The sequence below is a fragment of the Tursiops truncatus genome, chromosome 17 (assembly GCF_011762595.2).
Source record: "Tursiops truncatus isolate mTurTru1 chromosome 17, mTurTru1.mat.Y, whole genome shotgun sequence".
NCBI classification, from domain to species: Eukaryota; Metazoa; Chordata; class Mammalia; order Artiodactyla; family Delphinidae; genus Tursiops; species Tursiops truncatus.
In genome coordinates, this window is record NC_047050.1 from 14,798,041 (window position 1) to 14,813,390 (window position 15,350).

Genomic DNA, 15,350 nt, shown 5'->3' on the forward strand with positions numbered 1-15,350 from the left:
GGAACACGATTCAATGTATAATGGATCACAGTGGTTTCTAGTTCAAATAGAACCTGATCACCAATAAAAGTTCTGAGAACAGCTCTTCGCTTCACAGCAGCAGCAGGGTATGTTACAGAGGCAGGACGAACACGACGGAAGCCTCCCTGTGCGCACACCGGGAGCACGGTGACAAATGCAGAGTGATTTCCAGGTATTGTTCGTGAATTAGGAGGGATACACTGCACGTATTATTCTCTAAACTTTAGAGTCTAAAGGAAACCACCAGCGTGTCTGTGACAGACTGTTCTCTGGCTTTAACATTCAGCATAACCAATAGATGGAGAAGCCAGATTCAAGAGGGGGACTGGAAAAAAGCAGGAAGTGAGAGGCGTGTAAATGGCCCGGGCTAGACGGTGACAGAGAGACTCCTCACCACGGATCCGAAAGGCACTTGGATGGAGAGAACACCCTATGTTTACCTAAAGTTGCCTTTTGTGACCTTAGTGCTCATCTTTCCAATTCAGGTTTCTTCAGCCCCCCCACCGGCACCCCGACGTGTGTGAACATCTGGTTCCGCTGGCCGCCTGCCTGCATCTCTCCACCCTGTGCTGCGCCAGTCGAGCCCACCTGGCAGGGCTGGGCCCCTCCTGTGCTGCTGCTCGGGGTGGTCCCCCTCTTGGTCTCCGATATATTCCACCACTGCTAGCTGTGTGACCTGGGGTAAAGTGCCCAGTCTTCAGAGATTCAGTCTCCTTGTCTAAACATGCGGGGGAGGCCTAAATATCTACCACGGGCCCGCACGGTCCGTGGTGCATCAGAGGCCAAAAGGTGCGTTCCCTCCCCTCACTCAGGGGGCTTCCTCCATGCTGAGATGAGGCCCATCCCCCTGCCCGAGGGGGGACTCTACTAAGTATGCAGCTGAGTCTTTACTGCCTGTCCCAGAGTATGTTTAAGTATCTTTTCCTTCCTTTTAGGACCTATAGAGAGAGAAAGGAATGGCCCCAAAGAATGAAGTAGTATGTTCCTTTTTGGCCTGCATTTCCAGCGCTACCTGCATGAACCCTTGAAGAAGTCTCACAAGAGCCCTGGGCTGCCTTGGGAGAGGTGGGTGGTATGGTGCAGGGCCGACAGCAGCCAGGGATCGGCCCGCCGCGGTTCACCTTCTGTGCTGCAGGACCTCGGGCGAGTCAGTAAACTCTCCGAACAGTGGATCTGCCATGCGCTGGGCTGTGGTTTCAGTGAGCTGCTCCAGATAAAGCTCTAAGCAGAGAATCAGGCCTGCGCTAAATGCTCAATACAGGTGGGTGGTTTCTGCACCAGACCGTGGGCCACCCACGTGCTCCGCTTTACAGAAGGCAGTCTTTCCTTCCTGGAGGTAACGTGGTGGCAGAAGAAAGGACCTAATACTAAGGCCGCTCACTTTCTGGGGCTCTCGGAAGACAGCAGCGCAAGGCTGGGCTGCCGGCTCTGCCCGGGGAAGTGCTTCCCAGGGCCTCATCCCGCCCCCGGCTGCGCTAGGTTACCCGGCAGTGGGGGGAGGGAGGCCCGGTCTCCTCGCGCGCGGGATCCGTGGAGCGAAATGCGAGCCTGGCCGCCTACACGCACTTCTTCCCCCCAGAGAGACACCACACGCTCAGAGGCTAAGCTCCCGGCACTTCTGGGTTAGAACGGGCTGTCCCCTGTGGGAGCCTAGTGGGCGCCGATGCCATCGTTCCTCTGGGAGGTGCCGTCCGGGTTTGAAGGCCCTGCTTCTGCGCACAGGCCGCCCCTGTGTGCAGGGCCGCAGCGGAGGGCAGGCCCCGCGGCCTTCCAGCCTCCATCCATGGCGCATTTAGAGTCTAGACCCTTGGTCAGTAATGCAATATACTCCATCTTCTGTTAGACCGACTACATCCGTACGTTAACCGTTCAGATGACGTGCACATCTGGGTTCGTACGCAAAACATCCAAGGGACTCCCCCCACCCTGCCCCCCAAAGCCTCGGCGCCACACCATGACCGTGACCGTGGTTCTTCAAACGAGACAAGCCACACACTGCGTCGTTAAAATCTGGATCAAATTTATGCTATTGGTTTTTGAACTTGAACGCTAATACTACTAACAAAATGATCCACGATCCACTGTTGTGTAGGAAATTCCACATCATCCCTACCTTTTTCTCCACTGAGAGAGGACTTCCGCTTTAGAAGAGAATTACCTGCTGCTCAGGACTGTAACTGCCCCACCTTCAGAGGGCCCGGTTCACCTGTGCCAGGTCGCTCAGGGCCCTCCTGGTCCCTCTGGCACACCTGCCGCCAGGCTCCCAACTCAGGTGGCTTCTAAGCACTGATTGTTCTACTGTTTCAAGATCTGGCTGAACACAGTAATATCACTCTTCTTCGAACAAGTGTTTAAGGTAATAAGCAAATGGTGGCCTAACTAAAATGAAATATAGAAAAACACTTAGAGTAAACTTAGACTTAATTAAGGGAGAGAGAGCAACTATAAGTTAGTTCTTCTCCATCCTTCTGAAAAGGCAGGCAGCATGATTCAGAAAAAGCAAAACTGATCAGCTTGCCCTCACACGACTAATTCCTTGCTACTTGATTTTCTGCTTGGCTATAATAGTTTCACTCCAGGGCAGAATTAGTGTTTTTAATTCACACACCACTATCAGCTCAGCTGAAATGAGCTTAGAGAAAAAATTATTCACACAAAAACCACTGTATGTCAGATAAAATTAGAAGACATTTAAAAAATATCACAAGTATTACACAACTCTCTTCAATCTGCAGGCGGACACATCTATGCCCATTTTAGTCTACAGAACGTCACATTCACTTTACTACCGCATTCATGGCTTGCTTCTCTGCTGTCTCTTACCCGTGGTGCGTCTCCCTCCTGCTTAATCATATCCATTCCAGGCAGCTGGCTTGGGAAAAGGCTGCCTCCTCTGAGAGCAGGATCGTTAACCTGAGGGCGGCAGGACAGCACAGGGGCTTTATTCAGTGAGACATCCAGAAGCGTATGGGAAATAACCACCCATTAACCTGCTTCTTTGGTTCTAGGAGTAGAATTATGGGGAGAAAGGACTACATAAAAACGGCCACTTCCCTTATCTATTCTTCCATGCATACGTTCTGGGGGGAGTGTGAAGGAATGTGAAAATAAATCCTTATAATACACTCGCTGCCTTCACAATTAAATTTTTTTTTTGTATACTATAGAGAAATTCAACAGAGATGGTAATATCAGAAACATTGTTATGCCTTAACGTGTTCACTTTTTTGAGTGCAAATGAGATCAATGATTCCTGATGTCTGTTACTTTAGGCAAGTTATTGATTAGCAAGAGCAGGTGTGAATACCCCAAAGGAGGCAGGATCTTGTGAATCTTTTCTAAGTGAACTATTCTTGGCATCTGTACATTTCTTTTACAAATTACACTTCCCCTGAAAGCAAGGCAGGAGCTGCTGGCGGTCCACTCTGGTAGAAAGTTCAGCATCTACACTACATTTTCTCCATTGAAAAGATGAAAGTCTATTTTTCTTTATGTTTAATTTATACAAATAAGCATTTGGCCACCAGACAAGTACAATCAATTCAACCAGAGAAGTGCAAATTATTATTTCACCCACGCATAAAGCCTTCTTATGTTGCAAAGTGCTTTTATTTTCTCATGCATCACTTTGCATTTTTATTAATCTTCTTTTTACAGAATAATACACTGAGGCCTGGTAAAATTTAGTAAGTTTTCACACAGATTGTCCTTTACCAACAGCAGGACTCAGCAGACCTTTCCCCATTCTCACAGTCACGGGCTAATGGAACTTTATGCTGCTGTCAATGACACTTGGTTGATTTGTTTAGACTTTCCATGCCTCAGTTTCTCCAAATTTGAAATAAGATTCAGGGTCCTTGCCCCATTAACACTTTGCCTGAACTAGTGAGGTGGCAGAGTGCCCAGCATTTTGTGCCCTTTAAAAATAAGGTCTTTAATACAGTTTAAAAATTATTAACCAATATCTTTACCCATCATAGATTTCTGAATCCCAGGCTGGCTACCTACGCATCAAGTGCTTTGAGTCTCTTTGCCACCAAGTGAAGCTGGCATGTACTTAGGGATGGCAGAATCATTTCAGTATTATTCAACACAAAACAGAATTATTAAAAAAAATATACAGACCAAAAAAAAAAAAAAAAAAAGTCATGGTATCCACATCCCAGAGATGACAGAGAGTAGTTTTTGGATACCCTGTGTCAGTCTCCTTGCGCACGTGAACTATCATTTAAAGCTAACTGGATGGCAGGTAGTCTGGCCTTTGCTTTTCATCTGGTTTTATGTTTAGAAAAAAATCAGTTCTTAAAAATCCAAAAATAAAACTATTAAAAAAAATACCTTTCACCACTCCATTTTTTGAGATTCATTTTATATATCGCCAAATCCCTCAAATAAGAGAAAAATTCAGAAGACAAGGAAGAAATATTTTAAAAGATCTTTGAGCAGTCAGGGATCCTTTCATGTTTATTTCGTCATTATCAAGTATTTCTGTTAATCACACCAACACAAGTGGTGGTAAGGTGAAAAAAACACTTCAAAATAAATGTGTGAGTTGATGGCATACGTTAAGCACATGGAAAGACACATTTAATGCAAAAATAGACAAGAAGTTACAATCAGAAGCCCGCGGGGGGCTTCTCCTTGGGGTGCTTACCTGCTCGGGACCCATGGAGGACAGCCCTGACGTAGGCACGGAGGTCACTGAGGTCATGCTGATCTGTCCAGTCATCTGGTTCATGTTGCTCATCCCACCTGTGTTGGTCGCCATGGATACATTGATGTTCATATTGTTATTGTACATGCTGGTGTTTGCTTGCTGTCCAAAGTGTGGAGGGGACTGCTGCGAAAACATGCTAGAAACACAGTGAAAGATGAAAATGTCAGAGCCCTCGGGCAAACAGGCAGGCAGTTTTGAGCACTAGTTTCTCAGGCATTTCCTTCAGAATGAATAAATCTAGGCTGAGAGAATCCAGGTGGGACACCAGGAGGTGGTGAGGTCAGAAACAGCGGGGGAGGAAGCCCTTGGCGAAGCTGCGGGGGCCACCGCGCTCTGTCGTTTTCCCCACATTCCCGTGAAGGTCTGGAAGGACACGTCGCACTGTCATGTCTGTACCAGACAAGGCTTCTGTTTGCTTTTATTACCTGTACTGACAGAGGGTGGCTTCTAGGCCACTGCCTCCCACAGCGGTTTCTATCATCCATTGGTGGCGGTGCTACCTTCTCAGGGGAGCTCCTTTTACTCCCAAGGAAAAAACATTAAGCTAAGGTTTGCTAAATTCTGGTAACTTCTGCCCTAGGAAAAGTAGACTGGCTTACTTAGCAGTTTACTTGGTATTGCTTGCTTGAGCAAAGAAGAAAAATCCAGAAGAGAGACAGGTGGGCTATGGAAAGATTCCCTGGTGATCATTTCTATCAAAAAGACAGAGGCACGTGGCATACCTGTTTGCGCCCATGCTCCCCTGCGCCCACCCGTTCATGTCCGAGGAGGCCTGGTAGGCTGGGTTCGCCTGGGACTGCTGCAGCATGGGGCTCTGTGTGTGCGCCAGCCGGGGCGACATCAGAGGGCTTTGGGGTGCGGTGGCCCCAGCAAAGCCTGGATCAGGCTGCTGACTTATTCCTTAAAAAACAGAACAGAAATCCAAAGGAGACTGTTAGTTTTATCGTTGAGACGGGGGACAGAAGAGAACATTCAAATCAAATACACAAAGAAAATTACTATCAAATACCTGATCACGTGCTGGTAAATTATATACATTTAAAAAAGATTCCAAGATGGAATAAAATGCATGAAGAAAATCTCTCCATACCTTGGTTCTTTATAGTAATTAGAGGCGTGCCTAGGAACGATATTAACCATCACGACTAGAGGTAGAGAGAGATACTATTCTTTCCCCATATCCCTTGCAAATCAAGAATGAGTCAAATGTGTATATTTCTCTTTGACCGGAAACAGTCTTTCAATGTTTATATATCACTACAACTGGATTAAGTTGGATTAAGGTTTAGCTATATATAAAAAGCCAACACACTTGAGTAATTTTTTATTAAATTAACCCAAGTTATTCTATGATGAGATAGATGCGTTTTTAAAAATAAGTGACTGTGAGAATTCCATGGTGGTCCAGTGGTTGGGACTCCGCACTTTCACTGCTGAGGGCCTGGGTTCGATCCCTGGTTGGGGAACTGGGATCTCACAAGCTGTGCGACATGGCCAAAAAATAAAAAAATTTTAGAAAGTAACTGCATTCATGATTAGCTTGTTGTGTATTTATGAAGGGCTCAGAATCGTGTATATTCTTGCGCTATACAAGATTAGCAAGAATAAGAAAAACAAATTCCATGTAAGCTTCTTGCTCAGTGCAGAGGCAAATGGTGTTTACACTAAAAGGAGAGAAAGAACTTTTAGCAGTCTTTCCTAAATGATCAAAAAGGAAAGAGAGGAAGAGTTGGGAAACAAAGGAGCGGCTCCTTAGAAAATTTCAGGGATGACATTGAGGTAAGCCCATTTTTGCCTAGAAGATGTGTTAAACATGCATATTTAATTAATGCTTTAATGAGCTATAGAAGAAAAGCTTAAGATCACACAGGAAAAAGCTGCACATTATCTTTCTGTTTCTTTAAAGAAATAGGAGACATGAGGCTAAGCACCACAAAGACTTGGTAGCTGTTTCTAGAGAACTCTGGCGGAAGATGGGGAAAGTCATTTTGAATATTAACCTTGATGTAAGCCCTTACTTTTATCAATAATTCAACTATTAATCGAATATGACATGCACACAAATATTAATGTTTATGACATTGCACGCTTGTCTCTTAAGACTGACATTAAACAACAAATCAATACGAAGAAAATTAAGAGGTCGTCTGCTGTGGTTTCTGTGCAGCACCCCTTAAGAATGATCAATTCGTTAAAGATCTGGTATAATATTGAGAGCCTTTATTTTTCAAAAGCTGTAGAAAAAAAAAAAAGAAAAAAAAGCTGTAGAAAGTCTGTAAAATACTTACAATGATATATGTCTTTCAACATTTTCTATCTTTCAACATTTCCTTTCTATCGTTTTTAGACTCAGAGATTTTCAAGTATAAGCATATGTACAGGCACCTGTGTTTACAGACACCGACTTAGGTGCAGACATTCACACGCACTCACACGCATGATTGGCAGAGGCACTCTACGCACGCACACCTACTCCGGTCATTCTTAAAGAAAGACCTGCACTCAGAGCAAAGGTGGCACCTGAGCTGAGAGACTGGAAGGTACCATGCTGGACCTGGGGACTCCTGACGGGCCCCAGTGGTCCTCCCAGGTTTCCTAGCACCCCCCGGTTAGCCAGGTTCCTCTGGGAGCCATGCAAAGAGCTGCGAGAGAGGAGCTGTGACCCGGGACTGGGGGACACGGGGGAGAAAGGACTGGTGAAAGGCGGCGGCGGCGTAAGTCCCGTACCGTAGCTCGGAGGGAAGGGAAACTGCTGTGCATTTGCCTGGGGGACCCGGGGGCTGCTCATAGTTGCCGGCACACCACTAGGAGCCACCACGCTGGGCGTCATGTTCAGCCCCTGTCCTCTCATCATCAGAGCTCGCTGCTGAACTTGCTGCTGCTGATGCATTTGTCTCTGTCGAAGATGCTGGTTCAGGATTTCCCTCTGTCTCTGGGCCAGCATCTGTGCGTTAATAGGTGCCTGGAACGGGGGGCAAAACGCGGAGGAAGACATTGGGGGTGGAGACAGATCGAAAAACAACCCGTATGTTAGAAATAGGATAACAAAGGGTACTGTCTCGTGCGAAATTATTTGGCAAACAGAAGAGAACAGTTTAGAGCTGACCAACTGGTGGCTGAGAATGTGAGCTTCTGAATTCTGTAGATGATGATTCTCAAACATTGCAATGACATGCGTTAAGTTTGATGTCAGTATCAAGAAACTTGAGACTCACTGTGAGAGGACACAGGTAACGAGGGGAGCCCACGGTAACCCCAGTCCTGTCTGTAAGAGGACTCTGTACAAAAACCCTGAGGACGGCAGTTTAGAGTCTCATTAAGGGACATTCAAGTCTAAAGGGAAACCAAGTCACTGGGCCAAAAGGTGGCTTTGAAGCACTTCAGAAAAGGCTGAAAGGAGGCAGGCGCGTAGGGAGGCCAGGAGAGGACGGGAGGGGCGCTGTCAGTAAGTGGTACCAGGCTGGTTACGGGTCCTGGCAGTATACAGTCGACCTCATTATTTGTGGATTCTGCACTGGTGAGCTTGCCTACCTGCTAACATTTATTTGTCACCCCAGAATCAATACTCACGGCACTGTCGTGATTTATGGACACGTGCAGAGCAGCAAAAAATGTGAGAAGCCCAACGCGCCCATTCCCACCTGAGGCTGAAACCAGGCGGCACTGCTTCTCGTTTCAGCTCTCGTACTGCGCACAACTGTCCTTTTTGTGGACTATTTAGCTCCGCGTTTTTCACATTGTCGTGCTTTTTGTTGGTGACTCCGCTGTTTAAAATGGCTCCTGAGAAGTGCTGCCTAGGGTCCTAGATAAGCACAGGGGGCTGCGATGTGCCTTATGGGGAAAATCTGGGAGTTCAATGAGCTTCATGCAGGCATGAGTTACAGTGCTGCTGGCTGTGAGTTCAATGTTAGTGAATCAACAGTATATATTAAACAAGGCGTCTTCAAACAGAAACACACATTGATTCATGAAAATCTGACCGAGAGGCTCAAAGGAAACGAACCCTTTATTTCTCCTAGGAGCAACAGTTCAATATTCGCTAATTCAGTGTTTGCAGTAACTTTTCTGAACACAACCAGTGTGAATAACGATAATTGACTGTATCTGGCAATAAACATGGCAGTGATGAGGAGAGAACCACAAAAGCAACAGACCAGACAAGAAAAGCGAATGACACGACATCCACTGTGTGGATCTGGATCTATGTACGGCCTTCTGAGTTACGTTACGTGGGATATCAAGGGGGAAGAAATGACAAGAGAAGTTAAGCGGATGCAGTAAAAGCTGACGGCTGGTCTGCCCCTTACCTGTGTGGGTACTCCAGGCCTCAGAGTCAGGTTCACGTTTGAAACATTGCTGATTTGATTCATGAGTGGCTGGCGATTCTAAACGCATACACATGGCAATCAATATATTTTTAATCAGAACATATTCTATTTCAAATCACCTTCCTCAAGAAATTTCCCCTCTCCTCGCCAACCCAACATCTGCTTGCTGCTGGACACTGAAACCACATGGCTTGTACCTGGATCCCCTTGTAAAGCTAGTCATCGCTGAGGTTTCCCATTGCTGATAGCTGAGAAGTTATTCTGGACAGTTTGGAAAACACACTGTTTGCAAGGGGGCAAGGGAGTGGAATGATCAGAAAAGGAGGCCAAGAGGAAGATTAGGAAAAAAGCAGAGGGAAAAAAGGGAGAGGCGATTTAAAGCCCACAACACGATTATTTACCATATGAGAGAAATCTGTCCAGGCTTGTTTCAGTGAGAACACACTTTCTTGAGCTAAACAGGTATTCCATAACGCAGCACCCTATGCCACCACTCCACTAAGAGCGATGATTCTGGCCACAAGATAGGATGAATGGCAGGAGCTATGGTTGTCCTGGGAGCTCCCTTTGGGCCAGAAACTGTGCCGGGCCCCACAGACACACACATACTGCCCGAGACTGTACAGCGACCCCATTGTACAGATGTAAACACTGAGGCTCACAGAGCTCAAGGTTAGCCCCTCAGTAAATAATAGAGCCAGGAAACCAAAGAGCTGCTCTACGCTGGAGTGGAGTTATTGCAGAAGAGAGAAAGGAGGGAAGGAGGTGAAGCAGAAAGGAGTATGGAAGTTGTAAGGTAACGTGGCAACGCTTTCACCCTCTTTGAAAGGACAGAAGGAGCTTTTAAGGCCTCCATAAGGACCCCCGGGCTCACGTCCACCTTCCCTGTGCCCCGTCCCTGCACCGCCCCCCCGATCTTCCAGGCGCAGCCAGGAACGCACCTGCTGTGCTTGGAGGCGATGCTGCAGCTGAAGCCTCAGCTGGTTGGGCTGGGTCTGCGCCAGGCCCGCGGGCCTGAGGCCGGGTCTGGGCTGCACACGGAGCGTGGCGTAGCTCGGCCGCTGCCCCATGGTGTGGAAGCTTGGATCCTGCATGGCAGTGTAGCTGCCTTGGGCCATTTGTGCCTGAGATGCATACTGCTGTGGGAACACAGGGGCCTTCTGCTCCAGCAGGATGTTGGAATCCTGACTTGGGAACTGCTCTGGATCCACCGCTTGGCTCTGAGGAGAAAGCCCCCGATAACAAACAAATCAGTGAAGCCACTGAAAACTGCAAAGTGAACAGAAGGCTGTTTCCTCTCACTGCCCTGTATTGGAGGCTTCTGCTATTGCACTTACTACACAAAGGGACTTCTACCTTGACTCCACTTGTCTTCCCAGAAAATGCCTCTGTTCCAGAGATCCAGTTACTTGAGGTAAGAAGCAGGGGTCAGGCTTGACTCCCCGCAGCACTTCTTCCGAGGGAAGGGAGAGATGGGCTGTGACTACGGAATGCCTCCTACTCATGCCGCCAGTTGGAAGAATGCGAACGTCCCCTAGACGCCTCAAGGGGCTTGTTTTTTTTTGCCGGCTTGCGGGATCTTAGTTCCCTGAGCAGGGGTTAAACCCGGGCCCTGGAAGGAAAGGGCAGAGTCCTAACCACTGGACCGCCAGGGAATTCCCGCGTGTTAAGTGTTCTGATTTGATTAGTCACACCTGTATTAATCACTTTAACTAGACAGCTGCCTTGGTACCTGGCTGGGCTCGGCAGTGTTGGGGTGCCACCACTATTCCCATTTTGCAGATAACAAAACTGAGACTTGTAGATGTGCAGCAAATTGCAGGAAGCCTGTCTGGCTAGTGAGGAGTGGCTTCCAGTAGAGTCTGTGATGTGGGACCTGAGCCACTCACCAGTGTGAAACACCACCTGTGTCTGACTGTTTTCTGTGGTCGTCAGAATTCCCTACACGCCCCACATTCTGCCACCATCTTATTTCCTCCTAGCCGTATCTAACATGTTCATCATCCTTGGCTTCTTAGGGCTACCCTATCTGGGTCAGAAGGAGGCGGCTGCAGAAAATCCAGAACTCCTCCAAGGGGCGCACCCTCGATGCAGGTGGCCCTAAATGACTCTGCGCAGAGCAGGAAGGTGCACCTGCTTCATTCTCCTCTTCTTTCTGCCACAAACCTCCCAGCAGACAGGAGGCAAGGACGCAACAGCAAAATCATCTCTCAGGTTTGCTTTAGCCTAGTAACGGCCTAAGCTTTCCTCAAGCCAGTCTACCCATGTGAGAGCAGGGCTTGGGGCCACCCAGAATCCTGGGCTTAGGTCACGTGGACCCGTGAGAACTGGGTCCACTCCCCTGTCCGTAGTAGTTTTAAAAATGTGGATGGAGCCCGCTTGGGGGAAACCACTCACTGTTGAATTACTGCTCTAACTACATCCACAAAACTATCTCAGATCTTTAAATATTTGCCCATCTTTAACAGAGAGAAAGTTTAATATCCATTTTTAAAGAAAACACACAACTCTGATGAGTACAAATAAAGTCCACGTGTATTCTACAGTTCCCGACTCCACCTAATCACTATTTCTATAATTCAGTTTAATATGATATAAGCATGAGGGATTTGATGAGACAAAACAGAAACAACACAAATAAATGAGAAAAAAAGAGACTGAAGATATTAATGAAATGATACCACTTTTGATGAAAACAACGCTCCGAGTCACTCAGCAATCCCAAGAATCACATCTTTAAATGTCACTTAGACAAAACTCAGGGATAACAATACTGAATGCTAAATTCTCACCAGCACTAAAGGCAAAGCAAGCCAGCCACACAGGAAATACTTCAACTCCATTTTCCTTTCTTATTTCAGGTTATATCATGTAACCTCAAGTCATTTCTTTCCATTCTGCTGTTCTCAGTATGAACTATCAAGTCTTAACTCCCACTTATGTCTGCTGAACGTGGGGATTATGACAGGGCTGTTTTGAATGCTTCAGAGAGGTTTCCAATGGGTCTGTATCTCCCTTCCCACAGACCCTCACGATACATCCTATGACCATGAAGCAGAGCGAACCCTGGAAGGTATTTCTTAGCAATAAGAAATAAAGACGATTCATGCTGAGAAAAGAGGAAGACAGCAGTGAGACTCATTGTTTTTTCCAGGTGACTCTATAGGAAACCAGGATGCCTGCTTCACACAAACTGGGCTGCGTAGCCAGATTCAGAAAAGTCCTAAGTTATTTCATGAGACTGTTAGGTTATTTATTATATTGTTGCTATAAAGTACTCTTGATGTAGTTAATGACTTTATGTCACCAACTAATCACCAGGAGGGAGAAGCCCACTAAGATTGGCTAACGTCTTTACATTCCCATCGATATTAAATAGTCCCCATATGACTGTGGCTAAATCCACACAGAGGGCAAAATGATGAATGAACTGCAGCTACCTTTAAAATGACTTCTGCTGGGACTTCCCTGGTGGCGCAGTGGTTAAGAGTCCGCCAGCCAATGCAGGGAACACGGGTTCAAGCCCTGGTCCGGGAAGATCCCATATGCCACAGAGCAACTAAGCCCGTGTGCCACAGCTACTGAGCCTGCACTCTAGAGCCCACGAGCCACAACTACTGAGCCTGTGAGCCACAACTACTGAAGCCCATGCACCTAGAGCCCATGCTCCGCAACGAGAAGCCACTGCAATGAGAAGCCCGCGTGCCACAACGAAGAGTAGCCCCCGCTCGCCGCAACTAGAGAAAGCCCGTGTGCAGCAACAAAGACCCAACAGCCAAGAAAAGAGATTACTGCTAACTTACGTGCAACATATTCTTTAGCACAAGTAGCTTCCTATCACTAGCCCACAAATGTTAAGATGAAGAGTGACTGAGGATACTAGTTTTTTTTTTTTTTTTTTTGCGGTACGCAGGCCTCTCACTGCTGTGGTCTCTCCCGTTGCGGAGCACAGGCTCCGGACGCGCAGGCTCAGTGGCCATGGCTCATGGGCCCAGCCGCTCCACGGCACGCGGGATCCTCCCGGACCGGGGCACAAACCCACGTCCCCTGCATCGGCAGGCGGACCCTCAACCACTGCGCCACCTGGGAAGCCCAGGATACTAGTTTTTATTTTTTTTAATTATTATTATTATTTTTGCGGTACGCGGGCCTCTCACTGCTGCGGCCTCTCCCGTTGCGGAGCACAGGCTCCGGACGCGCAGGCTCAGCAGCCATGGCTCACGGGCCCAGCCGCCCCGCGGCACGTGGGATCTTCCCGGACCAGGGCACGAACCTGCGTCCCCTGCATCGGCAGGCGGACTCTCAACCACTGCGCCACCAGGGAAGCCCTATTTTTTTTAAAATTATTTTTTATTTTTCATCTTTATTGGAGTATTATTGCTTTACGATGTTGTTAGTTTCTGCTGTATAACAAAGTGAATCAGCTATATGCATACATATATCCCCATATCCCCTCCCTCTTGCATCTCCCTCCCTCCCTCCCTATCCCACCCCTCTAGGTGGTCACAAACCACCGAGCTGATCTCCCTGTGCTATGTGGCTGCTTCCCACTAGCTATCTATTTTACATTTGGTAGTGTATATATGTCCATGCCACTCTCTCGCTTTGTCACAGCTTACCCTTCCCCCCACTGTGTCCTCGAGTCCATTCTCTACGTCTGCATCTTTATTCCTGTCCTGCCCCTAGGTTTGTCAGAACCATTTTAAGGATACTACTTTTTAGATGGAAGGTTCTGGATTGCTGGGGCAGCAATGTTCTGTTCTTGGCTTCTCTGCCCCTTGCATGTTCCTCCCTGTCAGTAGATGAGCTGGACTTGAGTTTCCGCCTTTCAGCTCAATTGACCCAAAGTACAGGTCAAACTCATTCTCAGTATTTTCCATTCTTGATGTGGGAGTAACAAGGAGTGGGGGAGACAGCACACAGAGCTGGCTTGTTAACAGGTAAGAAAGCATTCTAAAAAGCAGGCTGCAGATTACTTGCCGACCAAAGAGAACAGGTACCTCCGTGCCCACGCAAGTGCTCGGTCCCCACCAGCTTCGCCCTGTGCCCACCTGGCTGACCAGCTCGGGTATCCCCAGAGCTCTGTCGATCTCCTCCAGGCCATCGAAGTTCCGCAAGGCCAAGTACAGCTGGTCCAGGAGAGCGCCTTCGTCACTTGGAGACTCCGCTGCAGGGTGTGGACACAGCAAGTCATCTGGAGAGTTGCCAAACGGCTGCCTGTAGAGACAAACTTCATCTCAGGCCCGTGGAAAAGTTAGTTGATTAGAGAACATTTTTTTTTTCCCTTAAAGACAAAAGTAGTAAAATACTATACCAGCCAGACACAACCATCCACCCTAAATAATAGACAGACTTTATCCAGTGCCTAACGGAGATAAGCCAGACACACACCTAGGCGTCGGATGTTGTGAGCTTTGTTTTTACTGCCCCCGCTCTAAAGCTGGCAACGCTGAGGGCTGGAGAGCTTGTCAGACTCTGTGGTGGAGATCACACAGGCAGACGCTGCAAAGCCGGGATTCAACACCGACCTAGGTGACCACTACGTTCCCACAAACCCACGCTGACTCTTCAAGAGTATATGTGTTTACTTTGCACTGAAGTAGTCAAAGGAGTTTCCTGAATTTTAGCAAAAAAGGCCAGTTGATTGCAGTCTCATTTCGCATGAGGTTCTGAAGACCCATCTGAGGGACACTATGAGCATAAAAGCTCCATTAAGTTTGTTGAATCAGCTGCCGTTAGACTGCACGTGGCTGGACTGATAGGACGTTTCTCTGTCACGCATAAGTGGGACTTGTAAACATTTATTAAAATCCTCAAGGAGCGTGGTCGTTAGACTTCCTGAGTTACTCAATAAAAGTAGACCAGGAACATGCAAATTATGTTTGTTATTATATAAGGTGACTGGTGATAAAACCGTAACACTGCACTCCAAATTCTATGGTATATAAAACTCCTATAATTTAAATTAACTGACAAACTTGGGGAGTTTTAAAAAAGAGCTTCTGAGTTACTGTAATAGCAAAAGGGGAAATGATACTCTAATTTGTACTCTTAAAGTTACTATATGTTTTGGAGAAGATAAAGTTTACAGGTAAGTTCCCTCATTCTTAAGCAATGATAGATTCACCTAGGGATGAATGACCTATCTAACCGGTTTCATACGCTTTGTGCCAGTTTGGCCCAGAATCCTGAAATGCTGAGGATTAAAGCCAAAAGTCAGTTTCAAACAGTTCTAACCCAGTGCACTGGAAACACTCTATCCTCTCCATTTAGCCCATGTCACT

At 47.2% G+C, this 15,350-nt stretch overlaps 1 protein-coding gene across 12 annotated transcripts in view; it reads right to left on the bottom strand.

Moving 5' to 3' along the window:
* NCOA2 (nuclear receptor coactivator 2) overlaps positions 1–15,350 on the bottom strand; it is a 271,124-nt gene that overhangs the window by 4,771 nt on the left and 251,003 nt on the right. For 11 of the 12 annotated variants that reach the window (XM_019925203.3, XM_019925196.3, XM_019925200.3 and 8 more), the window contains 7 exons: positions 14,118–14,283; positions 10,008–10,286; positions 9,046–9,123; positions 7,466–7,700; positions 5,461–5,638; positions 4,676–4,874; positions 2,845–2,934 (listed from right to left, as the gene is read on the bottom strand). In XM_019925203.3, coding sequence (XP_019780762.1) covers positions 2,845–2,934; positions 4,676–4,874; positions 5,461–5,638; positions 7,466–7,700; positions 9,046–9,123; positions 10,008–10,286; positions 14,118–14,283 — 1,225 coding nt within the window. The remainder of the gene's footprint in view (positions 1–2,844; positions 2,935–4,675; positions 4,875–5,460; positions 5,639–7,465; positions 7,701–9,045; positions 9,124–10,007; positions 10,287–14,117; positions 14,284–15,350) is intronic. The other variant, XM_019925202.3, reaches the window with a different exon arrangement.